Source organism: Schistosoma haematobium, chromosome 1, assembly GCF_000699445.3.
Source record: "Schistosoma haematobium chromosome 1, whole genome shotgun sequence".
Lineage (NCBI taxonomy): Eukaryota > Metazoa > Platyhelminthes > Trematoda > Strigeidida > Schistosomatidae > Schistosoma > Schistosoma haematobium.
Window position 1 is genome coordinate 2662908 of NC_067196.1, and position 20849 is coordinate 2683756.

A 20849-nucleotide genomic window follows, 5' to 3' on the forward strand; every position below is an offset into this window, starting at 1 on the left:
AAACCACAGTTAACTATTAAATTGGTAAAACTCGACAAAAAATTAATCTACCCAACGCATAGCTCAGAATAAATTCTCTATATCAGAAATGGTAGTTTTGTTGCGTAAGAACACAGCAAAAGTTTGAGACTTCTCGTTCGGAAAGCTAAGATTGCAATTGTACATTTGGGTTGCATAGTATTCCCGAATGGAGCAACACTCAGTAGGAAGAAGTAATATAACACCTAGATTTTCGCTCCTTCTATATAGAACTTTTTGGCGGTTAACCTGAGGGCCACGGTGATAAAGATCTAGTGGAATGATCGTTTTGTGATGACTTGATGTACTTGGCATGCTGTGTCAGTATAAGATTGCTTCTTATTATCTCATAACATGGAGAGAATTACACCTTGTCTGAGTCTGTCCTACTTAGATTTATTCCCTAGATCCATCGCCTACTTAGTGTCTTGTCTTTGTACTTGATCTAGAAGGGATACGTCTACTTTAAAGAGGGTGAGTGCAACCGTGTTGAGGAACCTGAGGTGAGTTTATGATTACTTTTTGGGTAGGACGGAAACAAGTCTGAAGTAACTGTTTTAGTTTGTTTTCGGATAAAGCAGAAGGTTGTATTTAGTCTGGCCACATCTTTAATGTATTTTGAATTGGTATCTAGGATTGTCTCTCTGTGATTATTGGTCCCTGAACACTTTCTGAGGAGGCAACTAATGAAGAATTTTAATATAGGACTTAAATTGATTATGACTGGTGGGGCTGAATGTTCATGACATGATGTTTACATAGATTAAGCTTTAATCCATTGACTTTTGTCTTCTGCTCCTCCAAACGTTTGCGCCATCCGATTAGTGCCACTGATCAACTTTTGTCTAGAGAATCATTAATAAAGATCGGGAAAAGAAGTGAACTCAAGACGATCTCCTGTGAAACTATTGATGCCGAGTTTTGTCATCTTGCGTGCGCTCAACTTTGGTGTGAAAAATCCTGCCCTCTGAAAAGCTTCGAACAAAGGCACTAGTGTCAGTGAAACATGCCTTCGGTATCCTCATCATATGTGTTGTCTACAGTACCGCGTCAAACGCTTAGACAAAGTCGTAGGAAATAGCATGAACCTGTGGAGTGATGGTATAGTTCGGTATTAGTACTACTCTAATAATAGACTTAATTCAAATGTTGTAGATTTGTCATGATGTGGCTACCTAATCTATAAGATCACGCATGGAAGTCACATCATTGTCTACACTGATTCATCCTAACGTGACGATCGGCAATATGACGTCTAGCATTTTTGATGGACAAATTTGGGCTTTGAAGAGATAAAACGGTTGATATATTTCAAGGTACACCATATTTCAGCTGCCGGTTCACTGCTGTGTACGGGCTGTGGTCAGAATTTTTTTGGAAAATTTTTCATTCATACCAGACACTACTTTCGCCTGCAGAAATTGTTATATGTCCTGCCTAGGTGAAATGTTCTTTTTTCAAGTTTGTATTTCGCTTGAGGTACGTTGTACACATAAGGCTTCCAAATAATATCCATCATCGTCTCTCAGTTTACGGAAACACCCCGTAGGAATCACATCTTGCTTGCCATACTTGGAAAAGTGTTCATTTTTCTGTCTGGAAGGATATTATCGAACATCATGTACGGTTGTCACAATATTATCTGTCTTATCATATCTTTCTGTAAGTTAGAACATGTGAGGGCCCAGTATATTCCTTTAAACAAATACATAGTGTAGTTCTCCATGAAGCAACTCCAGCGTGATCCTGCAATCTTGACTGATTCGGAATTGTGTAGTATTACGGTTCTGGAGTACCGTATTTCTCCATTCCTTTGGTTTCTGAGTATCCTATCACATCGAGAAAATATTGTGCTGTGTATGCTCAACTCGTCTTCCTCGGCGTCGAGGATAGCCATGTTTCAGTTGGGACTATGATCTTCCGATACGACTGGGAGTGCATGTATCTAACCTCTCTTAATTTACCTCTGAGTCCTCTTGCGTTGCTAAAAGAGCACTTGATGATCAATCTCATCAGCTGATATTCCTTATTAGTAGCATGTATTTTCGGGATTTAAAATGCATAATTTAGAATGGATTGGCACTTGATCGATTTTAGTAAGATATCTAGAGCGTCTTCCACGTTCCATGGATAGAGATTGATTAGTATCACTGTGAAGAATTATAAAACCTGAACATTAAGAAGCGACCTCAGATAACAGATAAGCTATGTAGTTAAATAATTTAGCTTAAAAGGAATCGTGAATTCGAGCATTAAATTACTACGACTTCCACGAACACTCATTCTGAAAATAATTTATTCAAACAATGTTAACTGGTACATGTCTAGATAAAGAGGTAATAATAGTGAGACATGCTAATAATCATAGTAATAATATTAAAAGCAATTATGATAGCAACCATTAGATATGACACATGCACCAGGTACAACAATTCTTGGCGAAGGATAGTCGGTTATGGAAATTATGCTGTTGACAGGCATCTCGTTGAAAAAATCCAATAATGTGACTGTGGTTATAGCAGCTAGGTGAGCATTCATGGTTTGACCTATGAGTGATTAGAAAACACTATTTTATCTCGACATTTGCACTTTGATATGCACTGTATCGTTAGTTTCCTTGTGAAGTTCAATATTGAGGTTCGAGTAGGTTGATTTTATTGTAGAGACCACTGGTGTCTAGTAGATTGTACACTATTATTAGGTACTTCTGTTTTGTTTGTCTCTCAGTCCTTTAACATACTGCTTTATTCATTTCTGTACCCTCTTCAATAGATGTATACTCCCCAATCTCCCTATTTCAGAAACATTTTTGTCTGTTTTGGGAAAACCTCGAGGAATCCACAGTAGAAAACATTGAAGAAACGGCACAAAAACTCCTAAGTTTCAAACGATCTAGTGAAATTCCCTAAAGTTTTAGATGAATCCCCATAATTTTTTGGGAAAATCAAAAATTTCACCAATATGTTCCCAAAATCTTATAGCGCTTTGTAGAAATGCAACTATATTCATCATTAAAACCCGATACCGCCTTTACGTTTTGGAGAATTTCCTCAAACATTTGGGTTTTCCCCAAAATATACCCAGAATTTTCGACAACTTTGGAGAAATCCATCTATATTGATTGCTTAAACTCCGATCTTTTCTCGCGTTTGGGAGACTTTAAGCACGATTTGGGGTTCTCCCCCAATACCATATTCGGAAAATCCGCATGGTTACGTACTGTACAGATAAGCTTCCTGATTTAACAACAAGTAACCACGACTTACTACGCTTCTATTTGATTTCGTTCTTCAGTTAACTTCACAAAATGAATGCAGTTCCAAAGCAATTAAACCACAGTTGGTGACAAGAGCCGGTCTGTCGTGATAGATATGCATTGCTGTATTTTGTAGTGACTCACATTTATCACGAGAACACGACTGGTTTAATAAAAACAATTATTATTATAACCAACTGTACCAGTGTTTATTTTAATGTGCTTTTGTTTGAGTGTGCTAATGACAGCTTTATTTTGCTTCCATTCTTTTACTTACACTTTGATTGTAACTTCGCGCGAATTCGGTTACGTTCTGTAACCAAGCTTGTATTCTGGCACGATCTCGGTATCCCTTCGATGCCACGAGATCGCCAGCGAATACATCTCGATTTGGTCCATTAACTGTCTTCTGGTATTTGGCTTCTCGGGGATTTTATGGATTTATTTGGTTACGTCCATCCTTCGCCTTCTGATCAACTTGGCACGTGTTTCTTGGTAGCGGTAATCACAGTTAATCTCAACTCGACGCCACGCTACAAGTTAACGACTGATGTATTATAAATGAAAATGTTTATTGAAGTTTGATAAAGTACATATGTTTTTCACAGTTGACACAATTCATTTTGTAGATAATATTTGATTTGTCTTCTTTTATCATTTCATCCTTTAGTTTGCATAGGATTGATTATAGGGATTTTGTTTGTTGTTGTGTCACACCTATTCCGAAGGTTTTCAACAGTCTTGTTATCGTTTTTGATATACTTTTTATGTATGGTAGAGTGATAATAAGCTACAAGTCATTCTTAGCATAGTTCATGTTAATATAATTCAAGTGTTATGGATGAATACTTGGTGGGGTAAACTAATTTACAGAGTTCTTTTATAAAATATGAACAGTTATGCATTAAATACATCATTTTTACATCTTCTTTGAATTATCTCTTACAAGCTTTATTGTATTCTTTACTGATTACATACAGTTTACTTCTTTCTTCTCTTTATCTCATTTGTTCTCAACCTTCTGTTCATTAGTTTTTGATTTCCATTTGGTGCTACATACTACTTATATCTGTCAATATAAGTAGTATACACCAAACAAGAATATCACATTGTGAATAATTATCATACTCAATTAAATTATTATTATCATAAATAAATTATTCCATTAGAAAACAAAATTAACATTATATTATATGGCAAGACTACTTTATGAAAATTTATGCTCAAAAGATAATGAACAAACATTGTCACCTGTAATGATCTTGTAACGTGGTGTCCAGTCGCAGTTGACTATGAACACCGTTACAGAGAAACACGTGCCAAATAAATCCATAAGATCCCTGAGAAGCCAAATATCAGAAGACAGTTTATGGGACAAATCGAGATATATTCGCTGGCGATCTCGTGGTGTCGAAAGGATACCGAGATCGTGTCAGGATACAAGCTTGGTTACAGAACGTAACCGAATTCGCGCGAGGTCACAATCAAAGTGTGTGAATAATGAGTGTTTTTTAGCACAGTTAAACAAAAGCACATTAAAACAGTCACTGGTACAATTTGTTATAATAATAATTGTTTTCATCAAATCAATCGTATTCTCATGATAAAAGTCAGTCACTACAATCTTAAACATTGAAATTACTATATGATATCCACAAAAAACTCCTTCAGACATTGATCACTATGTGCTCATTAGTGACTGGCTTCAAGATCCAGGCACCAAATAGATATGCTCCACATAAATCATCCTATTTGTGTGGGGGTTTGAATACTGCCCGGACACTAAAATCAAAGCATATAGTTTTCTTAAGAAGCCACATTCGGAGCCACTTGTTTCTTTAGGATCCTGAAGCCCATGTTCACCATTGGTTTGGAATCAGGATTTTCCAACTCTCCTATGTGGACCCTCTGTATCCACAAACCCGGTAGAAGCTCCGGACGTTCGCTTTTCATGTTTTCACATTCGTAAACAACAGTAATGCCGTAAGAAGGCAGTGAGTAGAATATCCCTGATGGTGGTTAAATGCATGTAGCCATGTGGGAGCATTCCGAGAAGAAGAACTAACTTTCCGCACTCTCTGTTGTATCAGGGCATTTGAGGGCTAAGAAAAAAGTAATTGCTCACGAGGTAAAAGGAAAAAGTGATAGTAATGATCGTTGAAAATATAAGCTAAAACATTTTAAAAATTCATTTAAATAACACATTGCAAACTCAGAGTTTTCTCTAATGGTATCCAAGTATCTTATCACTTTACACATTTACATCCTTATACAATATTTAGATGAAAATTATAAGTTTTATATAGACTAAATTGTACGAATAAGGATGAATTAAATTGTGAACCAAATCAATCGCATGAGTACAAATTCCTAATCATACGTTTCATATAGAAAACTATATGTGTAGTGAAGACTCAGGTAGAAAAGACGAAACTTTTGTTTATTACGAAATCACAGACGGCCATCGTAAAATATAAAATTTACTTCCTTACGCCTATCGCTTTTCCTGGAGAAGCATAAGCCTACAATCAACATTCTCCATCTGTCCTGAGCAATACTTTCCTAGTTATTTCCGGTTGCTATTCGTCCTTTTGATATCTGCATCCAATTCTCGACGCAGTGTGTTCTTGGTTTTTCCTCTTTTTCGTTTCCCTTCACGAATCCAAGTTAACTCTTGCCTCGTGTTACAGTTTGATTATTTCTATCAACTTCCAACGTCTTTTCCTAATTTCTTCTTTAGATGGAAGCTGGTTTGTTCTCTCCTTCAGTAGGTTGTTACTGATAGTATCCGGTCAACAGACATTGGGTATCCTGCATAGACACATAATACATTAATTTTCTCTGACGAAATTCATCATTTCTCCATTCCTGTTGTTATTACAATTAATCTCTGTTTACATCTTTATTCTCTTCAATTCAACCTTCTCAACCTTCTATTGTCAGGCCTTCCACTTCTGATGGGTGTTATATACTACTTATATCGACAGACATAAGTAGCATATACCACAATCGTCCTCTTTTTAAACAGTTGCTCGTGTAGTTGTTCTGTTCTCTGTGTCATTTTCTTCCTTGTTACAGTTTTCTACTATACTCTCCGTCAAAATGTCTAGTATTCCGGCGTTTTGACCATCGTAGCAATGTCAACTTGCTGACCAATCTAAATTCGATATTCTCCTAACGGTGTAACATACACCATCACATATATTATGATACAGATTCCTTATTGATGAGATTTATCATTTGTAAACAAATCATATGTGTATTTACTTGTTACTTGTTAGTCAGATATATTTCATGTTATTGAATGTTTAAAGTTCATTCTTGTGAATGATTTACTTCTAATATAAATACAATGAGACTAAATTGGTTACTATGAAATAGGCACAATGATTTTATTTCTTCCTCTTCTTCTTACTATATTATTTATGGATATTGAAAATTGTCATGCAATTCAACAAAACAAAACGTATTTTCATCCATTTTCAGACCAACTAATCACATTTATCAATAACCATGTAAGTATAATGATATACTTTAAATAATATCAGAAGGGAGTTTTGTGGAGATTTTAGTAATTTAAGCTAGATCATCATGGAAAACCTGAAAACACTGGATGACTGTTTCTTTTTTAGTATGAGACTCTTCAACAGTGCACATCCACGTTCCCGCCCGTGAGATTCGAACCTATCGGACCTATCGGTTTCCTAAGCGAACAATTAACCTCTAGACTATTGGATGTGCATTGCTGAGGAGTCACATACTAGGATGAAACGGTCATCTAGTGCTTCCAGGTGGTCTAGTTTTTTTTTACTCATGAATTCAACGATTTACTTTTCAAATATATCTGTGAATACATCTTACTGAATAGCTCAGAAAACTACCTTAGATCTAAGCGATGTTATCCACATAACCAGTTATTACTTCTCAATTCACTTCTCTATCTATCTAATCTATTCAAAATATCAAGTTAAAGCTTAAAGGCTATCGGTTACTAGTATTAAAAGATTCACTGAAAGATAGCTTCAAATCAACCATATGAAACAACAGTTTTCAGTATGAATCGATAGGATTATGATTTATTCATATGTACAATGGAAACTATTGAATTTGGATTGCATGCAAATGGTTCCGTTTATGGATGCCGGCTCAGTGGTCTAGTGGTTAAGTGCTCGGGCGCGAAACCAGTTGGTCCTGGGTTCGAATCTCGCAGGGGGCGAGGTCGTGGATACGCACTGCTGAGGAGTCCCATACTAGGACGAAACGGCCGTCCAGTGCTTTCAGGTTTTCCATGGTGGTCTAGCTTCAACTGACTCATGATCTTAATCACTGAAATTTAAATAAAGCAAGAACAAATACTGATGCAGATTAGTATGAATTCATAATATTTCGAAGTTTCTCGTCATCTGCTTACAAACCAAAAAATGTGATAGAATTTGTTTTACATTAAGATAGTGTGAAACAATTGAGATAAATGAGTGTAACTAACTGAATTACAGTAATAATTATAGGCTAGAACAGGTCAGGGAATTAATTCGATGTAGGTGGTGTAATAATGGAATTGAATAATGATTAGATGGGTTACGTAATAATAATGAAATAGAATTTGAAAAGTGAACATAATTTAAGAGGATCAGATGGTGGAAGTGTGTGAATAATAATGTGGTTTCAGAATTATGTAATAGGGGGAGGAGTAAAAATATTTTAAAATAAATAAATGAATAAAATAACCCAAATAACCAAAACACACAAAAAAGGGTGTTACCAGGGTAGTGATAAGTTTATTTAAGTCTCTTTTTGAATGCATAAATCTAGTTGAAGTTTTTTTATCGCAATGGCTTCGGTAAAATGGAGGGTGGTCGTACTTCTTTGTCTATTGGTAATTTTGAAAGCATGCGGAATGTCGATGGTGTGCCCGGTATCAGGTAGATGTCGAGCTATTGCGCTGTTGAAAGCCTTAGTTCCTCACAGCCTCAAGTTTCTTGGAACATGCTCAGAAATGCGGACATGCACTCTTCTCTCAGTTCTTCCAATGTATGTGCTTTGGCACGTACATGTGAATTGGTAGATGCAGTTGGAGCTACTAAGAAAAGAGAACTTGTCGATTTTGATTTGTTGAAGTGAGCAGTCATACTGTCGTAAATTTTGCTGCTGGGTAGGCCACTTTTCAACGTAGAATTTAATCTGTGACTAATTATTCCGGCAATTTCATCTCCTTTCAAACGTAAATGTAAGAAGCAAGTTTTCTTTTCCAATCCATAGTACTTTATCCGAGGATTGGTTTTTGCATATTTCTGGATGAATTTCATTGGGTGTTCATTATCACGTAGAACATTAGTAATCAGATTAATTTCATCATCAAGGTATTCTGTTGAACAAATTTTTCGAGCGCGGTCAAAAAGGGTTCGTACAATACCCTTTTTGTAACTCATTGGGCAGAAACTGTGGTAATTGAGATATAGACCACTCTAGGTATTTTTATGGTGAATATGTCTATGTAATTTACCATCAGATGTTCGTCTGATCCTAACATCAAGGAGATGGAATTTGTCTCCAGCTTCTTGTTTCATAGTAAACTCTATGTCCTCGTGTGCTTTATTAAATAGATCGAGTAGCTTAATGGTGTGTTCGCTATTGTTGCAGATGAGGAATATTTATACTCCTCCCCCTATTACATAATTCTGAAACCACATTATTATTCACACACTTCCACCATCTGATCCTCTTAAATTATGTTCACTTTTCAAATTCTATTTCATTATTATTACGTAACCCATCTAATCATTATTCAATTCCATTATTACACCACCTACATCGAATTAATTCCCTGACCTGTTCTAGCCTATAATTATTACTGTAATTCAGTTAGTTACACTCATTTATCTCAATTGTTTCACACTATCTTAATGTAAAACAAATTCTATCACATTTTTTGGTTTGTAAGCAGATGACGAGAAACTTCGAAATATTATGAATTCATACTAATCTGCATCAGTATTTGTTCTTTCTCTATTTAAGTTTTATAGGACTACCACAGTCACCAGTTATTGGATAATCATATGTTCATGTGCTTAATTGAAGTGTTTATTTATTCAAAACTGTTATAACTTATTATCAGAAGGGGTTTGTGGAGAGTTTTTTAGAAATTTCACAGGTTGAAATCATGAGTCAGTTGAAGCTAGACCACCATTGAAAACCTGGAAGCACTGGACGGCCGTTTCGTCCTAGTATGGGACTCCTCAGCAGTGCGCATCCACGATCCCGCACCAAGCGGGGCTCGAACCCAGGAGCTACTGGCTTCGCGCGCGGAGTTCTAGTGAGAAGCCGTTACCAGTGGAGTACAACCAGGTTTGTTGTGAGATATCAGCTCACTGAAGACAATGGTATATGGTGGAGCAACTTCGTGGATTGGTTGAAGTTAGACATTAACACCGTTGGATGCCGGCTCAGTGGTCTAATGGTTAAGTGCTCGCGCGCGAAGCCAGTAGGTCCTGGGTCCGAGCCCCGCGTGGTGTGGGACCGTGGATGCGTACTGTTAAGGAGTCCCACACTAAGACAAAACGGCCGTCCAGTGCTTCCAGGTTTTCCATGGTGGTCTAGCTTCAACTGACTCATGATTTCAATCTGTTATAACTTATGATTTTATGCCCTTGGTCCTTTGTTTTCCACCTCGTCGCCAATTGTTGTAAATTGTGCCCTGTGTCCTATTAATTTATGATGTAACGATACTACCAATTAGAGAACAGTGATTGATCGATCGAACCAATAACGCATGAAAACCCGTACAAGAAGTCTTTACTGGTCCTGCTTCCTGCCTAGCTCTGCCTGTTAGAGTCCAGAACACCAATCTCAGTTTTTGCAATACGAATCATTTATTTCAAACATACGAAGTTTATATACCAACCAAACAGACCACATCGTAGCATAGAAGATAACATTTGTACAAGATCTAGTCAAAAGTGGAAATAGACTGGGTATAACTCAAGGATGGTAAATCGTATAATAATAGTTCATAGGTCAAAATGAAGCTTATGATAAGGGGAACATGAATATGAACAGTTTAGTTATTGAGCATTTATACAATACAAAATATACGTATAGTATTAGTTCAGAAATGGATCCCAAAAAGTTACCACTCATTATTCTCATCAGAATCTAACTAAAACGATGTTGACTTGTATATACTATGACATTGAATATCTTCTATCTATCTTCATTTCAATCATTTGTAAGCATATAAATAATTCTTATTGGTTTTGCATTAAATTTACAAGAATATTTAAGTAGTATAGTAAATTCAACTTTGAATGTTAATTTAAATGAATAACTATACATGTATTGTATATATTGTAGCCTAATGCTGGATGGAAAGCTCAAAGAACTAATCGATTTAGTACAATTGAAGATGCTAAATTAATGATGGGTGTTATATTGGAAGATAATAATCAAAGAATAAAATTACGTCCAACAATTAGACATAATGATGTTAATATTAAATTACCAAAATTCTTTGATTCACGTAAACATTGGAAGAATTGTCCAAGTATTCGAACAATACGTGATCAATCTTCATGTGGTTCATGTTGGGTAATAGATGATTTGTTATAGTTTACAAAATAATATATATATATATATCGCTTGTTGTTGTTTTACATGATCAGTCTCCTTGTTAGCACATGTGGATTCTGTGCAGATTGTCTCAATATAGCCCTAAGTCACAAGGTTTTCTAAGCAAAGATGGATAACAGGTAGAAGTGGAATCCAGTTTTACGTGTGTATCGGCAATAGGGTGAAGTTTCACATTCACTTGTTGTTGTTTACTTGTATCTTCTGACTGTTATTTAGGACTGTAATTGATCAGTAGTCTCTTGTTGGCATATGTGAATTCTGTGTGTACTGCCTTGGTATAGCCTTAAGTCACAAGCTTTTTTAAGTAAAGATGGATAGTGAGTAGAAGCGGAGTTCAGTTTTACGAGCGTTTCGTTCTATTTCGGACTCATTATATAAATATCGTTTCTATTTCACCTTATTATAGAATCATGTCGTTTAATGATGTTATATGCACTTTAATCATATCAGTTTCTTTTCATACTTTAACTGCCTAGTAACTGATAAATAGTATCTTTTTATAGATACTCCTAGTTTGATATAAACCTCTCTAAGTTACTGTCTACGACTTGGTGGTGTAGAAGAGATGTAATATGACTAGAAGCAGAATCCAGGATGCGTATTTTTTACTTTATGGGTCTCATCATTTAGATATTCCTAGGATGCAGGTACATCGACCTATAACAATTTTGTTGAAGTTATATATAAATTTGCAAATCATTTGCTATTCACATTCCTTTCTTCCAGTCCATATCGTCCCATGATATCTTCATAGTCGGTGTTGTCCATTCCGACCTTGGGATTTAGATGTTCTATCAAGATAGTCCGGTTCCTTACCTGAGCACTTCTGTATGATTGACTGATGCCTCTGAACTTTATCATCTTTATTCCTATCATCGATGGATGTATAATACTGGACAAAATTCAATGTGATTCCTTCATTCTTTGTTTTGAAGGATTCTTTGAGAATTCCAGATCGATAGGATTTCCATTTTATGGGTGCTTTTCATGCTTCTTTGGACAGCATTACAGGAAATTACTGCGTGTGTGGAGCATTTTTTTCCTTCATGACCAGAATACAACAGCATCTCTCTTGAATCTAATCTTTTCTTTTCAGCATGAGCCTAAAGAAGGGAAATTTGAGAAAGTATGAGGACTTTAGGCATCACACAACTGTCAGTACCAAGAAAAGTTGTAAACAGAGTATTATTGAATCAGATGAAAGACTAAGTAGACGCCCAACTTCGAGGGGAGCAGGCTAGATTCCGCAACGATCGCTTATTCACAGATCGCGTCGCGACACTTTAAATCACTGCTGAACAATCAATTGAATTTAATTCGTCATTATAAATCAACTTCCTTGATCATGAGAAAGCGTTTGATAGCGTGGATAAAAAATTATGGTGTTTTTCGAAATTATGGTGTACCTGAAAATCGTCAACATCATATGGAATAAACTGTGAAATTAGGCATGAAGGACAACTGATAGATGCATTCCAAGTAAATACCGTCGTTAGACAGGACTGTTTACTCTCCCCTTTTTGAATTTCTTAGAAAACGTCCCATCCATATCAACAAATGCAGGTGAAAACAGACAGTACAACAGTAGCCTTTGTATCAGTAGGCCTCATCATACACAAAGGAAAAACAAGATCTGGAAATGCAACATAGAAAGAATCAGCTAAATCATACTTAAAGTAGAATCTCTGGAAGATGGGAAAAGTTATGCTCACCTCGGCAGCATCACCAATAAACAAGTAAGATCTGACTTCGATGTAAAGGCGAGGGTTGGCAAAGCAAGGATAGCATTCCTACAGTTGAAGAACATATGGAATTCGAAACGACTGTCAATCAATATGAGAGTCAGAATCCACATTACGAAAGTCAAGACAGTTCTACCGTACGGAGCTGAAACTTAGAGAACTACTACAACCATCATCAAGAAGGTACAAATATTTGTAAATAGCTGTCTACGCAAGATACTCAACATCCATTGACCGGATACCATCAGCAACAGCCTTCTGTGGGAGAGAACAAACCAGCTTCCATGTGAAGGGGAAATTAGGAAAAGACGATGGAAATGGATAGGACATACATTATAGAAATCACGAGACAAGCGCTAACTTGGAATTCTGAGGAGAAGAGGAAAAGAAGAAGGTCAAGGAACATATTATGTAGGGAAATAGAAGCAAATGTGAAAAGAATGAATAACAAGTGGAAAGAGCTGGAGCCGAGGACAGGGTTTGATGGAGAGTGATGGTGAGTGGCCTATGCTCCTCCACGAAGTAAGTAAGTATGAGAAGGTGAGAATTTACAAAAAAAATAACATTAAGATGAAACTCATGCCAAATACTCTTTGATTTACAGTTATACTTCTAATGATGTTCCAATTCTGTTGGGTTGTGTAACCATTTTTTCTGTCTTAAAATGATGTAGGCTTTTGGAGCTGTTGAATCAATGAGTGATCGTATCTGTATTCATTCTAAAAGTAAAATCTCTGTAGAATTAAGTGCTGTTAATCTATTAAGCTGTTGTACAAGATGTGGTCTTGGTTGTAACGGTGGTATTCCAGGAATGGCATGGGATTATTGGAAATATGAAGGTATTGTTACAGGAGGATCAAATGAAACACATACAGGATGTCAACCATATCCATTCCCTAAATGTAATCATCATTCAAGTACAGAAGGTTATCCACCATGTGAAAGTCATTATTATTCAACACCAGAATGTTATAAAACTTGTCAAGATGATTATCATAAACCCTATAAAAAAGATAAATTTTATGGTTAGTATTATTAAAAACATTGTTTAGATTTGCATATTTTGTGATAGTGAATATGTTTATATAGGTTACACATTCTCATGGGATGAAGGTCTTAGGTTTGTGTCCCGCGAGAGAGAGAGAGAGTGTGTGTAAGTGCTCAGTGCTGAGGAGTCTCATACTAGGACGAAACGGATATTCAGTGTTTCTAGATATTCAACAGTGGTGTAAGATTGATCGATTTGTGCTTTCAATAAAATCCTGAAAATAGTGAAAACAATATCTATGGAAGAGTAATATGAATTCATTTATTTCAGAGATTTAACATGTTTGTTAAGAAGCCTTGATCTGGATGGTGAACTTTTTCAAGATAGATTAGACGTTAGAAAAGAAACTGCTGTAGATAAACTACAGTAATCGGTTGGTTGCTTATAGGGTTAATGTGTAAAATTTGTGAGAATGATATTATTTAGAAGGACAGATGGTCAATTTTATGCGTAATATTTAGTTTATCTATCGTATTAATGGGATGTTGAAGACCATCCTAAAACAGTTACACGTCGAGATATCTGTCCATCAATTAAGGGACACGGATACTGAGCAGCAGTTTGTTTTGTTTTACTTTACTGATAAGTCTTGTCGACTGAACGTCATATTTATTTCCTAAGCTATTCCGATGACCCGCACGCATGAACTACACAGAGACCTGAACATCAGAGAGAAGACGTAAGTATGAGAGAAAATACTTTGTCCCAAAGTTCATTTTTGTACAGAAAATCATGGTTATTTATAGATGTTGGCGTCTGTTAAATAAACATCATATTTCAGCCAATCCGTTAACGACATATTATACTACCGACCAATAGTAGCACGCCGCGTTGGAATTCTAGAATGTTCCATCATACTCTGATTGGCTAGGACTCTTCGGCTCCTTTTGGGCCTCAGGAGGCTCCGTTGAAGTTCTCCGGAAGCCGACTCAACATTTACGATGCGAGTCGTAGCCATTAAGGGTGAAAGGTACTCGTAAGCTACTAGTATTTGACCACAGATGCCTTAGAAATATTGCTCACATCTGCTGGGATCACCGGGTAAGTAATAGTGAGATTTGACATGGGGTATTAGGAAATGTTAGTAAATCCGTTGATATGGTTATAAATCCTCATCAACTGAGATGGTTGGGCCACGTGTTACGTATGCCCGAACACCGATTACCACGACGTGCAATGCTAACCGGTGTTTGAGTTGGTTGGAAGAAAGTTAGGGGCGGCCAAACAAAAACGTGGCATCAGTGGTTGAAGTCACTAACTTCTAGTCTGAGCCATGATGGGGGATGCAGACTACTTGGTTGGGGTCCGCGTGACTATCGTAACCAATGGTTGGAGACTCTTGGTGACATGGCTCAGAATCGATCATAATGGTGTAGACACACACACCCTTTGTTTTCCCTTCAAACTATGAGAATAAAATTACTTTATACCTTTTTTTCTCCGAACTGATTCGTTCTCCCTGTATCATCTTGTTGTGCTAATGAGTTGTAGCAACATGGACCGATGCATATATGTGCCTGGTCCTACATTGTAGCTGATTGACTGAGTTATAAAGAATTATATCTAGAAAGGTGACATAAGTCGTCAAATGAGATTACTTACTTTAAATCCAGGTCTTACAAATCACTGATAGTTTTTCAACACAAGCTGATAGTAAGTGTGGTCATGAAGACAATATAGTTCAGTTTCAATCAGAATAGATGAGTGAAAACGTCTATGACTGTAACAACTATTTGTGTTGATCCAAAATCTATCTTCAAGTTGTTTAGATCAGTAATAACATGACAACTTGATCTATAGAAATCAAACAACTTGAAGAACAATGTGATCAAACAAATATAGACAGTATTCCATAGAAATTTTTTTTATTGACGTTAAAATTATTAATAAAATATAGAAGGATAACTATCCACCATTGACGATATACTCAGATATGTGGTTACTACAACAACAACAACAACAACAACAACAACAACAACAACTACTACTACTACTACTACTACTACTACTACTACTACTACTACTACTACTACTACTACTACTACTACTACTACTACTACTACTACTACTACTACTACTACTACTACTACTACTACTACTACTACTACTACTACTACTACTACTACTACTACTACTACTACTACTACTACTACTACTACTACTACTACTACTACTACTACTACTACTACTACTACTACTACTACTACTACTACTACTACTACTACTACTACTACTACTACTACTACTACTACTACTACTACTACTACTACTACTACTACTACTACTACTACTACTACTACTACTACTACTACTACTACTACTACTACTACTACTACTACTACTACTACTACTACTACTACTACTACTACTACTACTACTACTACTACTACTACTACTACTACTACTACTACTACTACTACTACTACTACTACTACTACTACTACTACTACTACTACTACTACTACTACACTACTACTACTACTACTACTACTACTACTACTACTACTACTACTACTTACTACTACTACTACTACTACTACTACTACTACTACTACTACTACTACTACTACTACTACTACTACTACTACTACTACTACTACTACTACTACTACTACACTACTACTACACTACTACTACTACTACTACTACTACTACTACTACTACTACTACTACTACTACTACTACTACTACTACTACTACTACTACTACTACTACTACTACTACTACTACTACTACTACTACTACTACTACTACTACTACTACTACTACTACTACTACTACTACTACTACTACTACTACTACTACTACTACTACTACTACTACTACTACTACTACTACTACTACTACTACTACTACTACTACTACTACTACTACTACTACTACTACTACTACTACTACTACTACTACTACTACTACTACTACTACTACTACTACTACTACTACTACTACTACTACTACTACTACTACTACTACTACTACTACTACTACTACTACTACTACTACTACTACTACTACTACTACTCTACTACTACACTACACTACTACTACTCTACTACTACTACTACTACTACTACTACTCTACTACTACTACTACTACTACTACTACTACTACTACTACTACTACTACTACTACTTACTACTACTACTACTACTACTACTACTACTACTACTACTACTACTACTACTACTACTACTACTACTACTACTACTACTACTACTCTACTACTACTACTACTACTACTACTACTACTACTACTACTACTACTACCTACTACTACTACTACTACTACTACTACTACTCTCTACTACTACTACTACTACTACTACTACTACTCTACTACTACTACTACTACTACTACTACTACTACTACTACTACTACTACTACTACTACTACTACTACTACTACTACTACTACTACACTACTACTACTACTACTACTACTACTACTACTACTACTACTACTACTACTACTACTACTACTACTACTACTACTACTACTACTACTACTACTACTACTACTACTACTACTACTACTACTACTAATATTGTTATGAATGAGAACAGACAAATGAGGACAATCGAATGAACTCAACTATTAAATTGCTATAATATCCACGAAAACCATATCTGATTGTACTCTTAATCATCATCTCACTAGTGACGGTCTCTAAGAGGTATTTCCTGGAGTTCTAGTGAGAAGCCGTGACCAGTGGAGTTCAATCGGGTCTATTATGAGATAGTAACTCACTGATGACAACAGTGGACGGTGGCGCAATTTCGTGGATTGGTTGAAGTTAGACATTAACAACGTTGAATACCGACTTAGTGGTATAAGTTCGAATCCCACGAATGGGATCGTGGATGCGCACTGCTGAGGAGTCCCATTTAAAACGAAACGGCCGTCCAATTCTTCCAGGTTTTCAATGGTCTAGTCTAGCTTCAATTAATTCATGAATTTGACGATTAAATTACTATAATTTCCACAGAACCCCTATCTGATTACAATCGAATGTATTTGAACACACATAATTACAGAACATCTTAGTCAAATCTGAAAACCGTACAGTAAATTCCTCATTTGTAAAATGTCAATCAATTGTCTCAGATTTGATTGTCTTTTCATTTCCACACCAATCATCCTTTGTTGTGGTTCACTTTTCTTTGATCTTCTTAACCTTATGCCTTTAATCATTTCATTCTCCATTGATGATGATGCATACTACTTATATATGTTGATATCAGTAGTACACACCACCGTTCAATTTATATTTGTTTTTCTTTTCTCTTCATTTTCAAAAGGTAAAACTTCTTATAATGTAGCCAGTGAAGAAATTTCAATCATGAAAGAGATTTTATTAAATGGTCCAGTTGAAGGTGGATTCTATGTCTATGAAGATTTTCTTCATTATAAATCTGGTGTTTATAAACATATCACTGGTTCATATTTAGGTGGTCATGCTATACGTATACTTGGTTGGGGTATTGAACATAATCATATACCCTATTGGTTATGTGCTAATTCATGGAATGATCAATGGGGTGATCATGGTTATTTTAAAATTTTACGTGGTAAAAATGAATGTGGCATTGAATCAATTATATCAGCTGGTTTACCAAAGTTACATCAATAATTTATATCTACCTAATTCATTTAGATAAACAAATGAATGAGATCATATTATGGATTGATATTATGATTTTGTTTCTATGTGTATTATCTTCAACATTCAATATGAGCTATTGATCATTTGTCCGATGGTTACATAATGTGTATTGTTATTCATTCGGTATTATATGTTTCTGATTCCTTTCTAATTTGTTACAAATATCATTATGAGGTTATGGAGATTATCAAGTTTTTGATTGAGATCATGAATCGATTGATGTGAGATCGCCATTGAAAACCTGGAAGCACTGGATGGCTGTTTCGTCCCACTGTGGGACTCTTCAGTAGTGCGTGTTTGCAATCCCGCACCCGGGATTCGAACCCCTGATATTCGGTCTTGCGTGCGAACGATTAACCTGTGAATAACTGGGCAGGCCGGTATCCAACGGTGCTAATATCTAACATCAACTAACCTGCGAAATTGAGCAATTATCTTCCATTGTACTGAGGTAGGTAACTGTTTTCACACAGATTAGCTCCACTTGTCACGACTTCTCACTAGAACTTCGAGAATAAATGAAAATAAATATTACTGGATTCACTTGGTAGTGTTTACTTGAATAACGTGACTGGGTTTGAAGCGAACAGTATTGGTTTCGGATCCCAGAGTGAACATCAACTCTGATGCGGGTACATCCAGCTGATGAGTCCCAAATAGGAGGAAACACGCGTGCCACTATTCATATTTTGTTTAAAATGTTGATGGACGTTTGAATGTAATGAGTAGTTTTAGTCTGTTGAGTCTAATCTAGTAACCATTGAGTTTTCTAATTACTACTGTCAATACGTATAGAGTGAGTGAGTTATTATCTTTAAATACCAAACCGTAGCTTGATGACATTGAATTGTAATTTGATCAATTAACAATTGTGAGTTTCTTCTTAGTCAAACTGTTTGATATATTTTTATTGTGATTAATCAATAATGAAACATAGCTGACGCTTTTGACGTTCTGGATGTGATCTCACCGTGATATTACAAATATAGTTGATAGAATGGATCAATATAGTTGTAGAAAATTCTTCATTACTGAGAAGTTATTACAGTGCGGTGTATGAGACGGTGATGCTGACCCCACGCACAACACTCCTCCTTGACACGTGATTGGGACCGGCAGTAGCCGTGGAAGAGCTACCGACCAGATTAAGTTGAAATGAAAATTAGGCAAAGACGTTGGAAGTAGATAAGACATACATAACCGACATCATCGAACTGTTATATATCTGTGGTGTATGCTACTGATGTCGATAGATATAAGTAGTATGTAACACTAGTCAAATGTTGAATGGCTGGTAGCAAAAGACCATGAAGACAGAGTTTCAAAAAAGGACAGAAAGGAACTGTGAATTGGAGGAATCAGATAGAATATAATAGGACAACTGATGGAAGATTTGCAAGTGAAGCGGCGAGACTCTAATTTATGGACAAACCAATCAGATTCAAGATAACAGATCTTGGATTTTGGCTCGAAATTCATATATCAAATAAAGTTTTGAAATTTAAGCTGATATCAATTCTTTATGAAAACCCTAAATCTTATTCTTAACCTTGACCATCAGCTATAAATCATAATCATTATTCTTCACATTACTTTATAACCTTCATATAGTCCTACTTAATAGGTGAACATTCTCTTTCAAAGGTCGTCCACAAATTTCAGTCTCATCGTAATTATATTCCATGTATATTGAAACTAGTACAAAGTACATGTCAACTAACTATGATTGTATTACATCCAATTGTTTATTTGAACATTGATACAAACGGTTGATTATAAAGATCAGTCTCTATTAGTTTATTTAAGATAATCTTTATTTATTCTATTAAATTTTCAATGTTAATTATCCAAATATTTTCATACCAACATAGATTTGTTGTGTTATGATCAGATAGAGGGTGGGTTATGGAGATTGTAGTTGAATTCATGATTCAATATAGGCTAGATCATCACTGAAAACATAGGAGAAGTAGATGGCCATTTCGTCCTAGTATGGGATTCTTCACTGATGCATATTCATAATCCTACACTCGGGACAATGGAAGATGGTCGATGTTAGATGGTTGATGTTAGACATTACCACTTTAACTTTCCGGCTCAGTGGTATAGAGGCTAGGTGTTAGCGACAGAGATCAAAGATCCTGGGTTCGAAGTCCATGCGCGGCATCGTAGATGCACACTGCTGAAGAGTTCCACGATAGGACGAAACGGTCGTTCAATACTTCTAGGTTTTCCATGGTGGTCTAGCTTTAATTAATACATGAATTCAACTATTAAATGACTCCACAACACTCTCTTATGATAACAATCAAATGTATTCGAACACACAAAATCACAGAATCCCTCAGTAAATTTTGAGAACCATACAGCAAATTGTTCATTTGCAAACTGTCAATGAATGGTTTCAGGATTGATTGTTTTTGTGTTTCCACACAAACAATTAATAGAGAAGTTATGAAACACTATGAATAACTAGTCAGTTTAACATTCCCAC

General features: G+C 35.9%; 1 protein-coding gene across 1 annotated transcript; it reads left to right on the plus strand.

The window, feature by feature from the left end:
• The first annotated feature begins 259 nt into the window (after positions 1-259).
• Positions 260-18537, plus strand: MS3_00003559 (uncharacterized protein). Its single transcript, XM_051211385.1, has 4 exons — positions 260-492; positions 10625-10858; positions 13316-13667; positions 17991-18537. The coding sequence occupies exons 2-4, from the start codon at positions 10688-10690 to the stop codon at positions 18320-18322; spliced, it is 855 nt and encodes a 284-aa protein (XP_051072914.1). The 5' UTR covers positions 260-492; positions 10625-10687; the 3' UTR covers positions 18323-18537.
• Positions 18538-20849: the final 2312 nt, after the last annotated feature.